Raw genomic sequence first — 22,871 nt, 5'->3', positions numbered from 1 at the left:
CAACATCACTTGTGGCACTGGGCCAAATCTTCTTGTTTTGCCCAATCCTCCCACAAAGATACCTTGCCTAAGAAGATGTCAGACAAGATAGCCCTCAGAACAGATTACCCCCCATGTCAGTGGCTTACACCATGCAAATTCATCATCTTGTGGTTCTGGGGGTCAGAGTATGAAATAGATTGTATGGGGCTAACAGCAAGGTGTTGGCAGGATTGGGTTCCTTCTGGAAGCTTCCAGAGGGAATGCCTTCTTTTCCTTTCCCAGCTTCTAGATGCTACTCATGTCCCTTGCCTGCGGTCCCTTCCTGCCTCTTCAAAGCCAGCACCACTGGGCTGAGTCAGTCTCACATCACTCTCCTTCTCCTGCTCCCTCTTCCACTCTTTAAAAAAAAAAAAGGGGGGCCGGTGCCACGGCTCACTAGGCTAATCCTCCGCCTAGCGGCGCCGGCACACCGGGTTCTAGTCCCGGTTGGGGCGCCGGATTCTGTCCCGGTTGCCCCTCTTCCAGGCCAGCTCTCTGCTGTGGCCAGGGAGTGCAGTGGAGGATGGCCCAGGTGCTTGGGCCCTGCACCCCATGGGAGACCAGGAAAAGCACCTGGCTCCTGGCTCCTACCATCGGATCAGTGCAGTGCGCCGGCCGCAGCGTGCCGGCCGCGGCGGCCATTGGAGGGTGAACCAATGGTAAAGGAAGACCTTTCTCTCTGTCTCTCTCTCTCTCTCTCACTGTCCACTCTGCCTGTCAAAAAAAAAAAAAAGATTTATTTTATTTATTTGAAAAGCAGAACTACAGAGAGAAGGGGGGGGTGACAGAGAGAGAGCTCTTCCATCTGTAGTTCACTCCCCAAGTGGCTACAATGGCCAGGGCTGGATCAGGCCAAAGCCAGGAGTCCCACATGCGTACAAGGACCCAAGCACTTGGATCATCTTCCACTGCTTTCCCATGCCCATTGGCAGGGAGCTGGATTGGAAGCAGACTTGAACCGGCGCCCATATGGGATGCTGGCTTCACAGGTGGCAGATGTACCCACTGTACCACAATGCCAGCACCTCTTCCACTCTTTTTTTTTTTTTTTTTTTTTTGACAGGCAGAGTGGACAGTGAGAGAGAGAGAGACAGAGAGAAAGGTCTTCCTTTACCATTGGTTCACCCTCCAATGGCCGCTGCAGCCGGCGCACCATAGGAGAATGGAGAATGACATAGGAGAATGACAATGACAAGAATGAACAGGATCTCGGTATTATTGTGGAAAGAGTCCTCACTTACACAGCACCTGAGGGTCAGAGTGGTCATGGCCTGTCTAGGAGCCGGGACACCAGCTGCTCTAGGGAAAGTCTCTGAAGTCCTGACCGGACTGGGAAACATGTATAATCATCACAGAATGAGCCAGAGTTAGCCAGTGCGCAGCCTGCTCCCGGGAGCTCCGAACCAGCTTCCAGTCTCTGGAGCTGCTCCGCCCCTTTGTGACGCTCTAGGTGCAGGCGCCAGCCACCATACGGCGACCCAGGCAGAGTCCTACTGTTTGTTTGCAAGGTATGTGGGATTGTTTGGGGCCGATGTCTTCTTGTAAGAATTCAAATCCCCCAGCACCCAGCCCGAGCCTTGCTCCATGTTATTTCTTCCATGACACGCACCACGCTTCCAAAATCAGTGTCACCCTGACGTTTCCTCAGAGGAGGAGGAACTGAGCCATGCAGCTTTTATTAAAACCCATGGCAGTCACTCTGCTTTGAAAATTTAGTGGTTAGCTAATATAAAAGTCATAAAAGGCTTGGGGTTCTGGAGACTTCCATAAACTTTGAGTTTTAGGTGCCCTGAGATGCAATTTCGGAGCAATTTCTTTGATCTGGGGCTGCCCTGGTAAATCATTTATTAGAGCAGCCTTTTTAAATGGAATCCTCACAACCTCTCCCACAAGATGTATAAAATAATGTTCCCTGCAAACAGCCGTCCACTTCCCGCACTTACTGTATTCGCTGATTACAACCCGATGGAGATGTCGGGGGCTTTTTATTCTCAGAAATTTGTAGAAGAGGCAGTGATGATGATGTGCTGTGTGATTCCAGACTGCAACTGCTTGAGGTTTCCAGAACGGGACATGCCACGTTGGGAGTATTTCAGCAGTATTTGATTTTTTTAAAGACTAAGATATTTACAACTAGTAGAGTTCCAAGTTTTACTGGGTCAATGTCCAAGTCGTCCCAGTCACACTATTTTCTTGTAGCATTTTGGATTTTACTCCCTCTTTCCCTAACCCGTTCATTTCAAGGATTCCCATTCTGATCCCCTATCAGCCATGAGTTTTTGCAAGTCCAGGTAGAAAAGGGAGTGGTCAATGTCTGTCCATAAGCACTCCACCCTCTCTCCTGTCTGTCTACCTGTCCATTTCTCGATCACCAACACATATGGGCACAGGTGCTAGCAGGTGTGCACACGCATACACACACACGTCTCATGCCTTCACTGAGGACTTCAGAGAAGTCATAATTAGCTGTCATAGGAAAAGGCCCAAAGGACTCTGTCTTAGAGAAATGTGAAATGACGCATCACTTACCTAATGTGATGTAAGAAGAGAGGTTTGTGAGCGAGAAGCCCCGACAAAAGGTTGGAAACAATTTTTTGAAAATATTTATTTATTTGAGAGGCAATGAGAGAGAGCAAAGTGGAGAGAAGGGGGGGAGAGAAAGAGCCCCCATTCACTGGCTCCCTCCCCAGTGCCCACAGCGTTCCTAGTAGCAGAACTGGAGAGCCAGGAACTCAATCTTGGCCTCCCACATAGATTGCAGGAACTCAAATATTTCAGCCTCCCAGCATCTGCATTAGCAGGAAGCCAGAGTCAGGAGAGGAACTGGGACTCCCACCTGGGCACTGCAATGTGGCAAGCAGAACTGCTAGGCCAAACACTTGCCTCCACAACAAATTTCCAAGTCCCCACCAGTAATAAATACAAGGCCAAAGACTTCTGGTTTTGTGCAGTGAGAAAAACATTGGGTAAGTCATCCTGAAAAGAATTTCTCTCATTGACACAGACAGCAGGTAGTGTTAGAGAGAGGGGCTGAGGTTTGACAGCTGTAGCCAATCCACGTTGTCATGCAGGCCACTTTTTGACAGCTCCCGTGCAAGCCACTGTGGGTCTGCTGTGGTGGATAACCAACACAGAACAGCTGCAGCATCCCATGCTTCTACAGCTTCTACTTGGAAGAGAGAGAGAGAGAGAGAGAGAGGCTGAGACTCAGACAGAGAGAGGTCTTCTAATCAGCTGGATCATCCCCAAATGGCTGCAACAGCCAGGGCTGGGCCACGTTGAAGGCAGGAACCATATGGATCTCCCACATGGGGTCAGGGGTTCAAGTACTTGGCCCATCTTCTGGTGCTTTCCCAGGCACATTAGCAGGGAGCTGGTTCAGAAGTGGAGCAGCAAGCATTCTAACCAGTGCCCAAATGGGATGCCGACATCCCAGGTATTGGCAACATTGGCCTCAACAACAACATTGGCCTCAAGTTTTAAAATTTCTTTTCTTTTTTCTTTTTCTTTTTCTTTTTTCTTTTTTCTTTTTTTTTTTTTTTTTGACAGGCAGAGTTAGACAGTGAGAGAGAGAGACAGAGAGAAAGGTCTTCCTCCCGTTGGTGCACCCCCCCCCCCCATGGCTGCTACGGCCGGCGCTGCGCCAATCCAATCTGAAGCCAGGAGCCAGGTGCTTTCTCCTGGTCTCCCATGCGGGTATAGGGCCCAAGGACTTGGGCCATCCTCCACTGCCTTCCCAGGCCACAGCAGAGAGCTGGACTGGAAGAGGAGGAGACAAATGCCTTGTTGTCTCAGCTCCCAGCCTGTGGCATTCTGTTCTGGCAGCCTGAGCAGACAGATGGAACATTCACCGGTCAGAGTGCAATCTCAACTGGTTCATGGTACCAGCGTTAGCAGTGTGAGGCCCGGTAAGGCTTCTCCTGCCCTCCTGTAACTGTTCACACATCTCTCACTACTGCTTCAGAGGAAAAATCACAAATCACAGAGATTTCGACTTGGAGCTTACGATGGCCTCCACTAAGGCCATCCTACCTGGCAAAAAACTGGCCTTCTGGAAAAGTTCTTTCAGTTCTCTCTGTACCAGAAGGTCCACAACTCCATAAACACCTATTTTGTGTTCATGTTATTAAAGGTACTAGGGAGAGAACCTTATCAGAATTCCCCACAAGGAGTCTGAACATGTCTCTTAAGCCGCTAATATAATAACTAATATTTATTGAGTGCTACTATAGTACTTGTTCAAGCCCTGGCCTGCATGTTTTACAGGCCACACTGCACTGCCAAATTCTGACTCACGACTGGAGGCTGCGTCTGCGTTATTTCTTTGGGGAACTGATTTTTCAAATGAGAAGCTAATCCTCCTGGCCTCCAAGCTCTCCATTAGCACACACACTTGAAAAAGAAAGAAGAGAAGAAAAATGAGGTCGCGACTTTGCACACTCCCAGTCCCAGACTTCTCTCCCAGCAGTTAGCCTCTCCGCGCCCGGCTCAGCGGTCCCTGAGGCTTTGTGCTGGGGCCTTCAGAGCCAGCCCGGCCCTCCCAGCTCACTGACACGAAGGGGAAGAGTCGGCAAGGGTTTATGCCAGAAGGGATCAGCAGACTGAGACTGCACAAAGTCACAGGATGTCATTGAAAGGGAAAGGAAAGGAATAAAAACAAAACAAAAGCAGAAGCCTGTAGGTCTTTTGAGAATATGTCAGCTTTTGCTTTTCCGGAGTTTGCTGAATAATCATTGTCCAGGACACCGTCCATTATGTCACTTGATGATGATTATGTAAGAGCCCGTGTGAGATATAGGTCCAGAATGTACTTCCAGGACCATTTGGATCTTTCTAAGGAATGGGTCTGCTTTCTTTCTCAGTAAAGAACTTGGGAAGCTCAGAGCCAAGGCCTGTGTTCAATCTTAGCAACTCCATGGGCATTCATAGTTAGCGTATTCATTTCTTATTTCTTTTGATTTTCTATTTTAGTTTCTTTTTTCCTGCTGATATTGTATGGCTATTCTTTAATAAATGTAACTTCAAGTCTTTTTTTGAAAGAGCACAGCAGATGTCGATGAGGTATCCCTGGCTGATGTGGACAGCATTAGACAGGTGTGCCTGACACTGACTACTGTGTGTGATCTCCCTTCACCCGCTCATCCCACAGAGATGTCTAAGTGCATGGAGAAGAGCTGGGTAATGGTCAAGGACACAGACCTGACAATCACGCAGGCTCCACCACTTGGAACCTACAGCTTCAGGCAGGTCCCCTCTTTCCTCTGTGCCTCAGTCTCCTTGTTTGGAACATGGAATTGAGAGTAGGGGCCGGGCCGGTGCTGTGGTGCAGCGGGTTGAAGCCCTGGCCTGAAGCACCAGCATCCTATATGGGCACCGGTTCTAGTCCTGGCAGCTCCTCTTCTGATCCAGCTCTCTGCTATGGCCTGGGATAGCAGTAGACGATGGCCCAAGCCCTTGGGCCCCTGCACGCACATGGGAGACCCAGAAGAAGCTCCTGGCTCCTGGCTTCGGATTGGCACAGCTCCAGCCATTGTGGCCATCTGGGGAGTGAACCAGTGGATAGAAGACTTCTCTCTCTGTCTCTACCTCTCTCTGTAACTCTGTTTTTCAAATAAATAAAATAAATCTTTAAAAAAGAGAGAAAGGGGTAGGGGCATTCATACAGGATTTTTCTGTAGATTAACTAAGGTCATACAGGAAAATCACCTGGAACACTGTCCAGCACATTATGAGATCATAAGAATGGTAGCATTTACCGTTATCATGATTATTCTTTATTAGATACTGTTAGGGACTTAGCTGTGCCCCCTAACCTCAAAATTAATATGCTGAAAACCAAATCTCCATACTTCAGAATGTGGCCGTGTTTGGAAATGGGGCCTTTGAAGGTAATTAAGTTAAAATGAGATCATTAGAGTGGGCCATAACCTAGTGTGACCAGTGTCCTTGTAATAAGAGGGGATTTGGGACACAGAGGCCCACAGAGGGCAGATGAGGTGATGAGCAGGGGGAGAGGGAGGACAAGCCAACCTTATCATCTCATCATCTACACACAGAGTGAAGATGACAGAAGAGGATGTGCCTTGGTGGTGGCTACTTCCATCCTGGTGGGGACCAGGGAGGACAGTGCAGGCACACCTATGAGCGACAGTGTCAGGAAATGACAGGTGCTGTCTTCACAGCTAACAAGGGTAGCAGTGGTTTAGCCTGGGTGGTTGGGCAGGCAGAGGAGGCCTCCTCAAAGAACAACACAACAGCATGGGACCTCTGGATCCAGAACATTCAAAAACATGATCCGTTTTAGCAGCAGAGAGGAGGCCATTGTGACTGGAGGAATTATGGGTAGAGATGTCAAGGAGGAACAGAGCCAGGTCACACAGGGACTTTCAGGCCACCAAATGATGTTTGGATTCAGATTTCTAAAGCTCACTCTACTGGGAGGAGAATGAATGAGAAGGCTGGAGTAGAAGCTGGGAAAGCTGTCAGAAAGAGAGTGAACTTGGACTTGGGTGAGTGGTAGAGACAAAGATGATGTATGAATGGATAGAATCCACATTTTCCGTATTTTGAAGAAGCTTACAGGACTTACTTGGCAATTTGATGTAGGGCAGAAATAGGTGACTATCAGAAAGGGATTTAAAAGGTGCTGATGTGTCAAGCAATTAACTGTGTGGCAGGTGGTACCCTGGACTGATTTGGGACAGCAGCGGGTGGGGTGTAGAAAGCAAGTTGGGATAGAATCCAGAGCTATACTGTGGTCAGACTGTGACTGAGATGCCTATTATACAAGAATATGTCAAGGAACCAATTATGTATTATCAAAGTGGGAGGAGAGATGGAGAGAGGGAGAAATACATTTGTGACTTGACCTGGGAATGGATGGGGCACCAAGAAAGGTTCTAGAGCTGAAAGCCTGGAACTCAGCCAGAGCCCCGTGGGCTCCAGCTTAAGAACCTAACAGGAGAGACTAAGAAGAACCATTGGGGCCAGCATTTGCTGCGGTGGTTAAGATAGTGCTTGGGACTCCCATATCCCAGACTGGAGTGCCTGGGTTTGAACTTCTTGCTGATGCACACCCTGGAGGCAGCAGTGATGGTGTGGAAAGCTGAGCCCCTGCCATCACGTGGAAGACCTGGACTGAGTTCCTGGCTCCTACATAGGCCTGGCCCAACCCTGGCTGTTGCAGGAATTTAGAGAGTGAACCAGTGGATGGAAAATCTCTGCCTGTCTGTCTTTCTATTTCTCTCTCTCTGCCTTTCAAATAAATGGAATTTCAAATAAATTCTTAAAAATAACTTCTTTAAAAAAAAAAACAGAAAGAGCCATCAGCAAGATAGGAAGCAAATGAAAGAAGGTAGGAAGAAAACCACTGGAGTCGAGAGGCAGTGAGAGGTACGAAGGCCACAGTTAACTCCGTGTGTGCACATGCACATGGCAAGTATGTCTGAGGATGAGCGTGTGCTCCCAGATGGCTCACACACGTGTGCATGCACGCAATCCTGAGGGCTGTCTGTCGGTGTATATAGTTATAGAATCCAGTGCTGCTGGGGCTTGAAGCTCTTTTTAAAATTACATTTTACACATCAGTAAACTTGTAATGCAGGAACTGCTTCCTTAGGTTTATTTATATCCCTGGGTTGCAGAAGGATTTGTCAGGAAATAATATGAATGTTATTTATCTGACTGTTCAGCTTTATTGACTGCTACATTTCACATCTTTCAGTTCTTTTTGGCAGAGGAGTAAATAACACTGCTATTAACCTCTAACACCGGTATAAAAATAGGCAGTTATTAAGGGGTAAATATTACTTTGACGATTATTGCCCCAGTCTGCTTTCTCTGGGAGAGGTAATAAATAAGGCCTCTCGTGGGGTCCACAAAGTTCCCAATTTTGTTGAGGGAGCTGGCAGTTCCCGTGGCCATGGGCTGTGATTTGGAGCCATGTGGAGCCCATAGAAAACAGTCAAGGAGCTATTGCTCATTTCTGGAGGAAATCAAGCCAGTATTAACGCCCCACCATGGCTGTGTATGCGGGAGCAGAAGGTTTCAGCTCCTTAGGAGAGAACTAGAGGGGGCTGAGACCCCAGCTAGGAGTGAGGTTGTTGAAAAGAGAGTGCCAGGCTTCGGAGCAGGTGCACATGGAAAAGCTGAGGGTTTGGTATGTCAACCTGCTGGCAGAGCCACCCCTGGTTAGAGAAACTTAGTGCTTGGAGTTTTATAGTGGTCATTCCTTAGTAATGAACAGGTGAACTGGCAGATGAACTGCATGGAGTCTCTCCATGTTGCAGGTAGAGGGATGTTAGCCAGTACAGAAAGAGTCTTGGACTGTAAGCCAAGAGCACTCAGCTATAGCCTGAACTCTAACCTTCATTTGTGTTATGATGCTGGGAGAGTTGTTTACCTTTTCCTCAATAATAAATGGGGTGATTGGCCTACAAGCTTTCCCAAGACCCCTTCAGTCCAGAAGTGCTTTATCAATCGCCCACTTGGGCTTACTTGGACAAATCCAGCAGGTTGAGGGGGAAACACTGGTGAACAGTGAGTTATTGTTTAGCAACATCTACCCACGCCATGGACAGGACTTCATGCTTGAGCCAGCGAATCTCATCATTCTACAGGATGCCCCAGCAACAGTAGGACTCATGGATCTAGCCAGCCACAGCTGCAACCTGAACGGAGAGTTCGTGCTTTGTAGCTCTGTCAAGGGCTGCTGCAATGTTGGGAAGCATCTTACACCTTGTTCATTCTCCAGGACCAAATTTTCTTGGCTCCAAAGATGATTTGGGGCCTTATTCTATAGCCTCAAACTGCAAAAGTAAAAACATGAGGGTTTTTTCTTCTTGAAAGGCAGTTAACTGCAGACCTCATGACTGAAGAATAGCTGGTATGCTTCATGCAGCCTGAGAGGTACGCCTGCTTCATACATACGGGAGGTTAACTGCCTTTATGTGAGTGCATCCTAGGAACCCCCTATTTAATGGAAGTTTTGTAAAATGAAGGGTCCAGCACCATTTAATTTGCATGTCTGTAGAATCTGGCTTTTCACACATCAGCATTGTGGCCGTGAAGCCTTCGGTAAGATATATCTCTGCTTTTCTACGTCTGAACTCTACTAAGAGTCAAATGCTGCATTGCTCAAGCTACCTGTCTCCATAGACAGGAGCTCAGAGGATGTGAACAAAAACACGTGGGTTTTAGTGGAGGGAAAGAGAACCGTGTGTCTAGCAGTAGTCTGGGGTGTAAGCATATGCCATATCCACATGCGCATCACAAGGACAAACGATGAGGATTCACAGAAGGGCTGGCGGGACAGAGGGAGAGGGGAGGTGCTTCCCTAACCACAGAACCCCTTACTCATGAGAAACCCCACCCCCACTCCACCAACCACTGCCCAGTCACATACGGTCCCCCGGAGGATGAGACGCCCCGTCTGTGAAGGCCGTCCCAGAAGGTCGCAAGTGCCCGCAGCAGCAGTGCAGGGAGTCCCCTGGGGACCCTGGACTGTGACAGTCCTGTTCCTTGGCGTTAACTGCTCCCAAGAACGCTTTTCCTCCTGTCCCCACATCCTCCTTTCGCCATCAGACTTGTTCTGTTCTTTCTACCAACAAAAGAGGCTTTTGTGGCTGTGGTCTCTAGGGGGAAATAGGCAGAGATCGAACAGGGCTGTCATCCTGAGAGGTGGACCCCAGGTGCCTTCTTGTATTGACTGGGGAGGGAGCCTCCCAAGGGAAAACTCACTGTAAGGGAAGGTAAAGGCCAACCCCTCGAGCTACATCTGGTAGTCTGAAACAAGTCATCTTTTTTTTTTTTTTTAATTTATTTGAAAGGCAGAGTTACAGGGAGACAAGGCAGAGGCAGAGAGAGAGGTCTTCCATCTGCTGGTTCACTCCCCAAATGACCACAACAGCCAGAGCTGAGCCGATCCAAAACCAGGAGCCAGGAGATTCTTCCGAGTCTCCCTTGCAGATGCAGGGGCCCAAGGACTTGCGCCATCTTCCACTGCTTTCCCAGGCCATAGCAGAGAGCTGGATTGGAAATGGAGCAGCCCGGACTCAAACTGGTGCCCATTTGGGATGCTGGCACTGCACACAGCGGCTTTACCTGCTATGCCACAGCATCGGCCCCAGAGACAAGTCATTCTGAGCACAGATTGGTGTCTTTTGCTTAGAATTATCTCCTGGTTGGATTCCCCCACTGCAATCTTGTGGGTCTGTGATTGGAGCCCAAGTGTGGAGAATAACTAGCAAAGCTAACAGAAGGCAGGGAGGGAAGGATTGTGTAGACATTACCTGGGAAGGTTTGTGAGCACACATGTGAACGAACCCTCAGAATGACCAAAGGACCGATAGTCACATTTATGACAGTCTCTCTCTGTGAATGGGTGTAGGGGTGCTGCCCACCTGTGAAAACGGATTGAAGTAAGAGCTAGTGACATCTGAAGTGTCACTGTCATCCACATGTACTCCGGGATGAGGAGCGCTGAAGAAAACAAGTCCTGACTGTCCAATCAGATTCTCCCAGGTGTCATTTACCAGCATGTGGTCCGTGGTTGGAGCATCAGTGCCACCTGCGAGTTTGTTAGAGATGCAGAATCCCAGGTCCCACCCAGACCAACTGAGGTGACAGGGCCCTGTGGGGTTTCTGTGCACGTCAACGCCTGAGAAGCACCCATCCGGAACAGTCTTGACCTCACGCCAGAAGAGCCTGGAGATCTGGAAAAAGGGATGCTGCCTGGGTTCCACTATTCCTAGAGATTCTGCTGGTGTGGGCTGGGCTCTGGGAGCTTTGAGAAGCTCCCCTTAGGGTTTTAACATGCAATGCAGCCAGGAAAGAGAACTAGAGGAAGAACATTTTCCAAATCCATGCCAAGAGCCTTCTGCCAGGTAACCTACAGTGGGTGCCTCTGGATGCCTGCTCGGCACCTTACTGTCCCACCTTCTCTTCCTGGCATTTGCCTGTGGGCACCCGTTCCACTCTGTGGTGCTTGCTGACCCTCACTCAGGTGCCCAGGTTTCCCCCCAGTTCCATTACGGACAGCTGTATGCAAGTACTTCCCAAAGTTCAGGGGGAAAATGGAATAAACATACAAGTTGATTTTGATGCAAAAAATTTTTGAAATCCACACATTTTTTTTTACAGGCAGAGTGGACAGTGAGAGAGAGAGAGAGAGAGAGAAAGAGAAAGGTCTTCCTTTTGCTGTTGGTTCACCCTCCAATGGCCGCCACGGCCGGCGCGCTGTGGCCGGAGCACCGCACCTATCCGAAGGCAGGAGCCAGGAGCCAGGAGCCAGGTGCTTCTCCTGGTCTCCCATGGGGTGCAGGGCCCAAGCACTTGGGCCATCCTCCACTGCCTTCCCGGGCCACAGCAGAGAGCTGGCCTGGAAGAGGGGCAACCGGGACAGAATCCGGTGCCCCGACCGGGACTAGAACCCGGTGTGCTGGCGCCGCTAGGCGGAGGATTAGCCTATTGAGCCACGGCGCTGGCCCACACATGGTTTTTCATAACCATTTCCCAAGAACTTTGGGAGACCCCGGCATGCATGGATTTCACAAGTTTTGTGCACCAAACTAGACTTGTATTTTAACTCCATTTGCCATGAGCTTTTTGAAGTACCCTCCAGCTGTCACCTTTCCCTCTTCTTTACAGCAAGGAGTGAAGACAACCCTTCAAGCAGTTGATTTTTGCTTGTGCATCTCCAAAGAAGACACATATACAGGGAAGACCCAGTGACCGGAGATGAACACAGTAGACAGCATCCATGGCCACAAAGTCTGTGCAGCCAAGATTTCATTTGACTTCCCCAGTGAGGGCTGAGTCATCAGGGAGCCATTGAAGATAATGCCAGGATTCGTATTATTGTGCGATTATTTCACACAACTTTGGCTTTGACGTGAAGTTAATGCTTTGAGTGTCATCAGCAACCTTCCTGATGGGAGGAGAGAAAGAGGGGAGGTAAGGGAAAAGGTAGGAAGAAGGGAAAGGAAAGGGGAAAGGAGGGAAGGATGAATTGGTCGTAATTCTCAGAAAGCATTTTCGCAAGTGAAATCAGATAATGCATTAGAAAAAATCTAGAAAACACTCTGAGGCTGAAAGCTGTACGTGGAATGATAGAAAAGTAGAATAGCTTATTTCTCTAAACAGCTGATATAAAACATCACCAAATGGTAGTGTTTCCCACAGAAAATGGGTTTTTATTGGGTTGTGGAGGGGAGGATAGACTGGAAGGGTCACTGTGACCTCCTGGCTTAACTGATGGAATTTCAAAACCAAAGAAAATACAGCTTTCCAGTGTGCAGAATGGAACCTGTGAGACTGTGTTTTCCTTCAGGGCTTCATTCTATCATTTGTCCTTTTCTTATTGGTCACTTTTAAAATGTATGTAACAGGGACAGTGCTGTGGCATAGTAGGCTATACCTCCATCTCAGCACAGGTATCTCATATGGGTGCTGGTTCTAGTCCTGGCTGCTCCTCTTCCTATCCAGCTTCCTGCTAATGACCTGGGAAAGCAGCAGAAGATGGCCCAAGTGCTTGGGCTCCTGCACCTGCAAGGGAGACTCGGAGGAAGCTCCTGGCTCCTGGCTTCAATCAGCTCAGCTCTGGGCATTGCAGCCATATGGGGAGTAAACCAACAGATGGAAAACCTTTCTCTCTATCTCTCCCTCTCTCTGTCTGGAGCTCTACCTCTCAGATAAATATATAAAAATATTTTTAAAATATATATAACTGGGGCCAGCTGCAGTGCCAGCATCCCATATGATCACCAGTTTGAGTACCGGCTGCTCCACTTCCGATCCAGCTCTCTGTTATGGCCTGGGAAAGCAATAGAAGATGACCCAAGTCCTTGGGCCCTTGCAGCCTCGTGGGAGACCCGGAGCTTTTGCGGCCAACTGGGGAGTAAACCAGCGGATGGAAGACCTCTCTCTCTCTCTCTGCCTCTCCTCTCTCTGTGCAACTCTAACTTTCAAATAAATAAATAAATTTTTAAAAATTGCATATAACTGGATATTCCATTTTCATTTACACACATTCGGGGCACGTGTTTCATCTAGTGGCTACGACACCAGCTGGGACACTCACATCCCGTATTGGAGTGCCTAGGTTTGATTCCCAACTCTGGCTTCTCACTGCAGCTTCTTGCTCATGCAGCTCCTAGGAGGCAGTCGTGATGATTCAAGTGACTGGGTCCCTGCCATCCATGTGGGAGACCTGCATTGAGGTCCCAGCTCCTGGCTTTGACCTGGTCCATTCCCAGGCATTGTGGATATTTGGGGAGCGAACCAGCAAATGGGAGCTCTCTGTCTCTGTCTCTCTATGCCACTCAAACAAATGAAAAAATTGCCAAAAACGTAAAAGATAGTGTCCCATTTCCAAAGCCAGTGCTAGTTTACAGCAGAATTCTAGGACAAACAGGGCAGTGGTTCCTGGCTTTCCACTTACGATGTATAAGGAAGCTTCAAAAAATTCAAGGGAAATGGAATTCAAAGCTGTATGGGTGCAAAAAATTCTTCTTTACAAAAAGATTTATTTTATTTATTTGAAATCAGAGTTACAGAAAGAGGTAGATTCAGAGACAGAGAAAGGTCTTCCATCCACTGGTTCACTCCCCAAGTGGCTACAATGGCTGGAGCTGCACTGATCCGAAGCCAGGATCCAGGAGTTGTTCCAGTTCTCCCATGTGGGTGCAGGGGCCCAAGCAGCCAGGCCATCATCTTCTGCTTTCCCGGCCATTAGCAGGGAGCTGGATTGGAAGTGGAGCAGCTGGGACTCGAATGGAAGCCCACATGGATGCCAGTGCTGCAGGCTGGGGTTTTAACCCACTGCACCACAGCACCAGCCCCCCAAAATTTCAAAATCCATATATACAAGGAGTCTTCAACACATTCATGGAAAATATATTTTATGAAAAAGCTAGGCATGGATTTCAATTTTTTTGAACCAAAATGGTCTTTTAATTCAATTTTTTCCCACAAACTTTTGAAGCCCTCGGGTATATTAGGCCCCGACCGTGTGTCAAGGAAGGAGAAAGCAACCGTGAGGGGAACAGAATCAGAGCCCCAGGGATAAATGAGAACCACTGTGCATAAAGAATACGAGTGGTTTTACAAAGAATCATGGAAAAATAGTGGCTTCCGAAAGACAATTGAGAAGGGGATGAGAAGCAGTAAGGGCGGAATTCTGAGGAGCACAGCACCCTTGCTTCTGCTGCTGCACCTGAGCTACCGAGCACCCCTGGGCAGGGCCAGCCCAGAGTGGCCGGGAACGGGATCTGACCAGAGCCAGAGGGATAACTGGAAGCTCTGGCTTCGCACAACAAATGGATGCATCCTGCTTAGCTCAGGTCAAGTCCTGAGCACCTTTAGATGATAGAGAGAATAAGGACTTTTCTCTTTTCCTCTCCTTTTCTTTTTTATTTATTTGAAAGTCAGGGAAACAAAAAGAGACAGAGATCTTCCATCCACTGGTTCACTCCCAAAATGTCTGCCCCAGCTGGAACTGGGCCAGGTCAAAACCATGAGCCTGGAACTCAATCTGGATCTCGTGCATGGTGGCGAGAATCCAAGTATTCTGCCAACACCTGCCGCCTGCCAGGGTGTGCATGAACAGGAAGCTGGACAGGAAGCAGAGCAGCCGGGACTCAGCCCAGGTACTCTGATATGGGGTGCAAGTGCCCCAAGTGGTGTCTTCACCACTTGCCAATATCCACCCCCTCTTTTTCTCATGTATTTGATTGGGGTGGGGGCGCTCACATAGGCTTTTTCATACCCCAGATACACAAAAGCCCCTCCATGGGGCCAAAACTGGGAGCTAGGAGTCAAGAATGTCATCCAGGTCTCTCCCGTGGGTGGCAGGGCCCCGTCACTCGAGCCATCACTGCCGCCTCCCAGGATCTGCATTGGCAGGAAGCTGGAGTCAGAGAGCTGTAGCGAGTTCTGAACCCGGGTCCTCCAAGGAGAGATACAGGCGTCTTAGCTGCTAGGCCAAGTGCCTGCCCAAGTGCACTTCCCCAATGCCAAGAATAAAAAACTGCCAGCAGGACATGAGGCAAGGGAGGAAGAAGGGAAATTATAGAGAAACCTGACTTTAAAACAGCAAAATCATAAATGAACTGATTTATATGACTAAAAGGCCAACAGTGGCAGAAATGTTAAAAGGCCATTTGTTTTCCCATATCACAAAATGCGAATCACTAAATTTGCGATATGAATGCTTTATTGTACTCTAAAAAGTCTGAATTCGTTAGGCTGCTCTCTTTCTGTTCCAAAAAAGCTATTTTAAAAGCTTACATTAGAATATTTTATAACTCTTTTATCCCTCCTGAACATCTGTGAACTGGAAAGAATATACTACATTACAGAAACAATCCATTTAAAGAAAAACAATTAAAATGAAAACTACTTCCATTTCTGTGGCATAAAACTCTAATTCTCTCCCCTTTGCAATTTTATTACCACCCTGACATGATATAGTCACAGCTCTACTTACACACAATGTTAATTTCACTCATACTCTACTTAATCTTCAAAACATTGCAGAATAACATTTTTCTTTAGTAATTTATCATTTACTATGATAAGACAATGTGTTTAGAGGATGTTAGAATTTTTTTTAAGTTTGCATTCATCTCAATCCCGAAATGCGCTCTGAATGCGATTAAAATACATCATTTATACACTTTCACATTTAACTATATTAACTATACCTTAACTAGACATTTATTAAGAGCAGCATATTTATTTCCCATTCAGGACTTTTTAAATCTGCGGAGTCAGCTCTATGGAAATGAGCAATTTTTGCCAGCCTTACACTGTGTAATAGGTTAAACCGAGCAGAAACCCAGGGCTCCATTGTAGTGGGGTACACAATTACATATCTTCCCTGGGCGTCGATCCTTTTCCCGTGCAGGATTTTTTAACATTCTACCAGCTGCCAGCAGTAAGTTCTCACTCTGAATAAGTTCATGACAGCTCTCATTCATTCATTCAATCAAATATCTTCTATGCTTGGGGGTTAAACAGTGAACACATTTTATTTCAAGATCCTTTTCCCCGAGGTTAATAATGGAAGCATAAATTACACTTGTTAATTTTATTTTTATTTATGTAACAACACAACATGCACAAGAAGTCAAGGCTTATGGAGCTCACAACTAAAAACCGAAGTGTCGGCCCTACCCCGCCCTGCCTTTAATCTGCTTTCCAAAGGCCATCGATCTCAGCTTGTAGCCATTTCTTTTTGTTTTTACTTCCATCATCCTACATAATATGCTGCTGCTGCTTTTTTATTTTTCATTTTTAAATAACATCTGTTCTTATCCAACTATAGTTTTATTTTCTTACACTATCACCTCCCCACACACAACAAATACTTGGTCTCACCCTTGGCTCTCAATGCAGTGTTATGTGAAATAAGTAAATATTATTCACAGTTCGAACATACTAGTAGACTACAATTCCATTCCCTTTTCTGTAGGGCTTTTTGTTTTCTCTGGAGAGAGTAGTTGCTTTGTTTTCTCATTTGGATAATGAATTGAAGCCTAAATTCTCTGACAGAACTATAGAAACTATAGAATCTCCTCTCAGTATGCTCAGATACACTAGGTTGTCCATCAGCTGTTGTTTCTTCTATTCTCTAAGATTGCCTGGGAGTCTTGTCCTGCTACCATCTGGGCCTGCTAACTACTGTCAGGCTGAAGTTTCCCTTCATTCTCATTTTGTCTGGTGTTTAAGGACAGCTCTGTTTCCTTAATCCTAAATTTTAGTTTTTCTTGATTTCGCCTCTGTTTTGGTGGAGAGCTTCCTCTAGCAGCTTCTTCTTCTTCTTTTTTTTTTCTTTTTTTTTTGACAGCCAGAATTAGACAGTGAGAGAAAGGTCTTCCTTCCGTTGGTTCACCCCACAAATGGCCGCTACAGCCAGCGCTCTCTGCCGATCTGAAGCCAGGAGCCAGGAGCCAGGCACTTCCTCCTGGTCTCCCATACAGGTGCAGGGCCCAAGCACTTGGGCCATCCTCCACTGCCTTCCCAGGCCACAGCAGAGAGCTGGACTGGAAGAGGAGCAACCGGGACAGAATCTGGTGCCCCGACTGGGACTAGAACCCAGGGTTCCGGTGCCGCAGGCGGAGGGTTAGCCTAGTGAGCCGCGGCGCTGGCCCCTCTAGCAGCTTCTTTAAAAAGGTGCAAGGGAGCTACAAGGTGCTTCCAAATCCCGAGTCATTCTAGGGGCACCTGCCACTAATACCTTGCTTCTATCTGCAGGTGTGTTTCTGCTTTTCTCAGCCTGGGTAAAGAGCTAAGGCTATCTGCCATCAAATTCTGTTGAAATCTCTTGTTTACTGCTGTCTGTTCTTTTGCCCTCTTAGTCTTTGTGAGTTTCTGCCCTATTTGTTCAGAGAAGTTTCTAGAGGGAACAGACAAAATGTGTGTGTTCCATTTATCATATTTAGCCTGAAGTATAATAATTTTATTTTTTAAAAAACTAGTGATTTAGGGGCCGGTACTGTGGTGCAGCGGGTTAACGCCCTGGCCTGAAGCGCCGGCATCCCATATGGGCACTGGTTTGAGACCCAGCTGCTCCACTTCCAATCCAGCTCTCTGCTGTGGCCTGGGAAAGCAGTAGAAGGTGGCCCAAGTCCTTAGGCCCCTGCACCCATGTGGGAGACCTGGAAGAAGCTCCTGGCTCCTGGCTTCAGATCGGTGCAGCTCAGGCTGTTGCAGCCATCTGGGGAGTGAACCAGTGGATGGAAGACCTCTCTCTCTCTCTCTCTCTCTGCCTCTCCTCTCTCTGTGTAACTCTGACTTTCAAATAAATAAATAAATCTTAAAAAAAAAAAAACTAATGATTTTGTTAGACCCTTGGAGTGAGGATGCTAACACGTCGAGAGGCACACCCCAGAGACTCAGACTCCAGCAAAAGCAAGAAGATTTATTCAGCATCTGCGCAGATGGGCCTTCTGAACTCGGGAGTCCGGAGAGTGCCCCCAGTACAAGCCACACGGTTTATATACCCGCAGCGACCAATCAAAAGCACTATAGAGTCCATGCACACAGCAGTCCAGTCCGTGAGCTGATCATGTGAAGGGCATGCGTCTTCTATCCGATTAGCTACGGGATCACACGGGAGGCATGCACCTCGTCGCCATTTTGTTGTTTACTTCTTTAGTAGTTCCTTTCCCTGCCAGCGCCATCTTGTTCACCCTGAGGGGGGACGACGTCTCGCTCCCTTTGTTCCCCTTGTGGGAGAGCGGCGTCCCGCTTCCCACACCGTTATTTGAGTATTAGGAGGTTCACAAACTGGGTTAGGTCTTAGCACAGCCAGGCACAAGTGCCGCAGCTAGCTAAGCATAGGGTCCCTTATTTTATAGCTGCACCTAATTTTCGCTTTGGGGGAAAAAGTTTAGGGCTGTAATTTTAAACTTTAATTTTTATTTGGGGCAAAGGTGACTTCTTATTTTTAATGGTATTGGCTTAGGTCACTCCATCTTGGTTTGATTTTTAAGGTTCTTCAATTTAGTCCTGCAAATATGACTCATCGTGTGCTTCATCTACTCAGCAAAGAGAGCGAGCACCTCTGTGTGGCACACATTGTTCCACATCCTGGAGACACAGCCGCAGACGAAGATGACAGAATTCTCTGTGCTCAGGGAGCTTGCACTTTGCAGGAGGGAACAATGGGCCATAAACCAAACAATGACTAATGTACACATCACGTTAGTGGTAATAAGTTTTACAGGGAAAAAAAACGAAAACAGGACGTTCACTTTTGAATAGGATGGCCAGAGGAGGCCCCAGTGAGAAGGCTGTGTGTACCCAAAGAGCCCAACAAGGTGAGAGAACAAGATATGTGACTCTCTGGGGAAAGAGTGTTCTGCCCAAAGGAAGAGGACATGTGATGGCCCAGAGGCGGGAACTCCCCACTATGTGCGAGGAGGAGAGGCTGCGAGCCTGCTGAGAAGAGGCTACGGCACTGCAGGGCTCACGTCCTTCCTGGCTCTGCAACACCAGCACTGTGAGGTCTGCTATTCCCTCAGCCAGAGCTTGGCTGACGGAACTCCTCCCTTCTCATCTGCGTAAATCCCTTTAAGAAGACAAGATTCTGGGTCGGGAGTCTCTCTCCAAAAAAAAAGGCTTATTTAGGATCAATGCTGTGGAATAGCAGGTAGAGCCACTGCCTGCAATGCCTGTATCCCACGTAGGCCCCAGTTCATGTCCCAGCAGCTCCACTTCCAATCCAGCTCCCTAATAATGCACCTGGAAAGACCATGAAAGATGGCCCAAGTGCTTGGGCCCCTGCACCTGCGTTGGAAACCTGGAAGGAACTTCTCGCTCCTGGCTTCAGCCTGGCCCAGTTCTGGCCATTGTGGCCATTTGGAGAGTGAACTAGCAGATGGAAGAGTTCTCACTGTCTCTCCTTCTCTCTCATTCTGTAAATCTACCTTTCAAATAATTAAAAAGAAATCTTTAAAAAGAAATACAAAACTTATTTATTTGAGTCTGACAGAGTTCTCAACCACTGATTCACTCCCCAAACCCTGCAATGGTGGGAATGGGGCCATGGGCACTGGGAAACCAATCCAGGGCTCCCATGGGACTGGCAGGGACCCCATTACTCGGGCTGCCTCCCAGATGAGAAGCTGGAGTCAGGAGCTGCAGCCAGGTTTCAGACCCAGGTCCTGCAGTGTGGGGCGGGGGCATCCTCACTGGCAAACACCCACTCCTGGGTTAGGAGTTGCTTTTCCCTTTAAGAACATCTTTTCCTCCTCAAATGCTCTTTGTTCCAGTGTGTGCCTGACCAGCCTGCTCATCATTCACCTGCCTCTCCCTTGTCACCTCCATACTTTAGACCGCTCGGTGCACCCTAGTCTTCCCTGTTGTGTCCCCAATGCCACCACCACCCAGAAAACTCACCCTGTTTCAAAAGCATTGTGTTCATTGGCTTACCTGCCATTTTGCTGTATTTTATTTTTGTTTCCTTCCAATGTACAACTACTGAATGGACAGATAAGACACGTGGATCAAGATGACTTTGGGCAGTCCTAACAATATCTGCTAATTACTTTAACTTGGGTCTTCTAGCAGCTCCTCCTTATTTTATCCTATGCTTCAGTTTCATTTAGCTTGTGCTAAAATTACGAACAGGGTGATGAAAAAGCCATTGAAATGTTTACAGTGAACACTTCTCACATACTCTCAAGTTGCATTTTCCTCATCAGTGTGTTTTATGACCTTTACTTCATCTGCTAATTATAACAATATGAGCCTTGTGCAAACCGTAGGCTGTAAGTCTAACTCACGTATGACTTAATTGAAGGCAATATATTTTCAAAAGACAAATTCCAGTTAAAGTTTGAAACCTCATTTATTTAATAAGCAAATCTTGCTTTTCATAGCACAACAGTGTCTACCATGATATCGCTCTGTCCAGTTTTGAAAGCCGAGTGTTTTGGAGGGTGTGGGAAAGAATCGGGCTGGATGGGAGAGACCTGTAGATGTTGCCATCACCCAGTTATGGCTGGAGCCAGATGAGGAAGGAGAAGAGACAGCAGCGATCATTGCTGGAACGTGGGCAGAGATTGACTGAGTTGTTCAACACCCTGCTAAAACAATGATGCACTAATGGACATGTGAGAATTTGATGGATGATGCTAAGGGTTAAATAAAAGTGAATTAACACAGGTGCTAAACAATTCCCGCAGGCAATGGGAAAAGGAGAAGAATCAGCCTGGAAACCTTGGGATGGCAGCAAGCCCAGAGCCCAAAGGCAGGAAGGAAAAGAGCACCTGAGATCTCGGAATTCATTCACAGTGGCATTTAAAGTTGAGCTCAAATCGGATGAATCTCTAGATGAATCCATCATTGTTAGTTCAGTCCAAATCTGTTTTAGAGAGGAAGTTAAAAATGTTGTAATATTGTTTAAAATGTTTATGTTTCTTATTTTATCTTTCTATGCTTTCTTTCTGGTTAGTTTGTTTTAAAGAATTCAGGGTAAACTTTCATAAAAATGTCAACCAAGGTAGAATGGATTTCTGGGAATCCCCCGGCTTGGGTCTCCCTTATTTAGGCATGGGGAGACTGAGGCCCAGGTTAACCCTGCCAAGGGCAGCATCACAGTCGGTTCTAGGTATCTGCAGCGCCCCCAGTAGTCAGGTTGGGTCTCACTGGTTGTGTGCCTACCATCTAGTAGTCACATATTCAGCCCACCATACATGTTGATAACATATGTGTTGAGTGAGCAGGAAATGGCAACTCACTACATCTATTTGTTACTCCTCATTGGTCTGTCCTACATTAAAAGGCCAGGAGAAAAATTCAGCGACCCCTTGTAAGGGCTGGTCTTCAGCACTGGTGAGGTCTGCACTCAGCTTTCTTGGCTGTCTCTCTGACCATGTATATGATATGCAATAATGGTATTATTCAAGCACACGAAGTAATAATGGTCATGAATATAGGAACAGGTGTCTCAGTCACCAACAGGGTTCTTCCAAGCTCCAGGGCTCCAGGGGTCCTTGGCACCCTGCCTCCGCCCCCACCACACAAACACAGGTGACCTGCAGGTGCCACAGTGCTCTCCTGAGAAGGACTCATTCACAGAACTGATGGAACTGACCAGGGCCTCCTGTAGCTTGGAGGCTCCACTGTGGAAGTCCATGTTTCTAAGTCCTATGGAGTTATGCTGTGTGCTTGCTAGAGCATTTTGAGAGCTGGACGAGAAACCCACACTCAATGCTATGGCATTGGTTAGTACTCTGTTTTCAATTTGGTCTAGACCTCCCTGCGAATTCTTGAAAATGAGTGATATGCTGTACTCGGGGAAGACTTAAATATGTACCAAGCAGCAGATATAATCCTACCAAAGTATCTTATCAACACTCCAAAATAATACTTTACACTCTGACAACGCCTAAAGAAGTCAGGGCCTGGCCGTGTTCAGTACGTTTCTCAAGGCCATGCAGAAATCAAGGTTCGGACCAAGGACGGTCTTACTCTAGCACCCTTTCCAGACAGCATAAATTTCCACTAGTAAGAATTCAGTCTGATTTTTTAAAAAAATAATAATAATCAGGACCCAGCAGGTGGCTTCAGGGTCAGAAGGAAGATTTAGCAACCCCTGATGAAGGCTGGTGTTTGGTATTGGCAAGATCTGTTGGGAGCTTTTCTTGGATGTCTCCCTGACCATATTTATCACTGTGTGGTCTACACAGTGCTGTTTTAACGGACAGAGCTCTTACCTGTAATAATTTTCGTTGAGCACACGTGCTCTAAGAAATGCCAATAAACTCAGTGGAAGCAATTTCTCACCCCCAGCGCATGCATTTGCACAGCAGGACCCCAGATCTTCAGAACCAGAGAGGAACACCCTGCAGAATCTGCACGGAGCAGCCATCACATGCAAAATGGATGTTTGGGAAAGAAAGCATTTGACCCTCCCATCGATTCCGCTTTCCTTCCAAGTGCCCTTCAGGGACTGCTGAGCTGGTTGCCAGGAAACAGAGATTCTTTTCTGAAATCAATTCTTGCCATTCTAAGTGACTTTGAGTGTCCCATATTAAAATCTTTGTTCCCAGTTTGCAATTGGGATCTTCTCCCTCTTGAGCTTCCTCAATAAAGACGTGTCAAGAAACTCATATCTGTAAAGTGTTATTATGAGGCTACTGTGAACATATGAAATGATAATTTAAATGTTTGCTTTATTTTTTATTTTTTAAAAAGCAGCCTGGGAAAGAAAGAGAGATCACCCCTCTGCTGGTTCACTCCCCAGATGTCCACAACAGCTAGGAGTGGGCCAGCCCAATATTAGGAGCCAGGCACTCCATTCAGGTCCCCCATGTGGGTGGCAGGAACCCCATTACTTGAGT

General features: G+C 47.3%; 1 protein-coding gene across 1 annotated transcript in view; it reads left to right on the top strand.

Annotated features, from left to right (window-relative positions):
• HIBADH (3-hydroxyisobutyrate dehydrogenase) overlaps positions 1-22,636 on the top strand; it is a 250,045-nt gene extending 227,409 nt beyond the window's left edge. Inside the window, exon 7 of the mRNA XM_089316030.1 lies at positions 20,712-22,636. Within this exon, the coding sequence (XP_089172156.1) occupies positions 20,712-20,799 (88 nt within the window). The 3' untranslated portion in view covers positions 20,800-22,636. The remainder of the gene's footprint in view (positions 1-20,711) is intronic.
• Positions 22,637-22,871: the final 235 nt, after the last annotated feature.

This window comes from Oryctolagus cuniculus, chromosome 16, assembly GCF_051225735.1.
Source record: "Oryctolagus cuniculus isolate XC-2025 breed Fujian yellow rabbit chromosome 16, ASM5122573v1, whole genome shotgun sequence".
In the NCBI taxonomy this organism is placed as follows: Eukaryota; Metazoa; Chordata; class Mammalia; order Lagomorpha; family Leporidae; genus Oryctolagus; species Oryctolagus cuniculus.
This window is presented reverse-complemented; position numbering and strand designations above follow the sequence as displayed.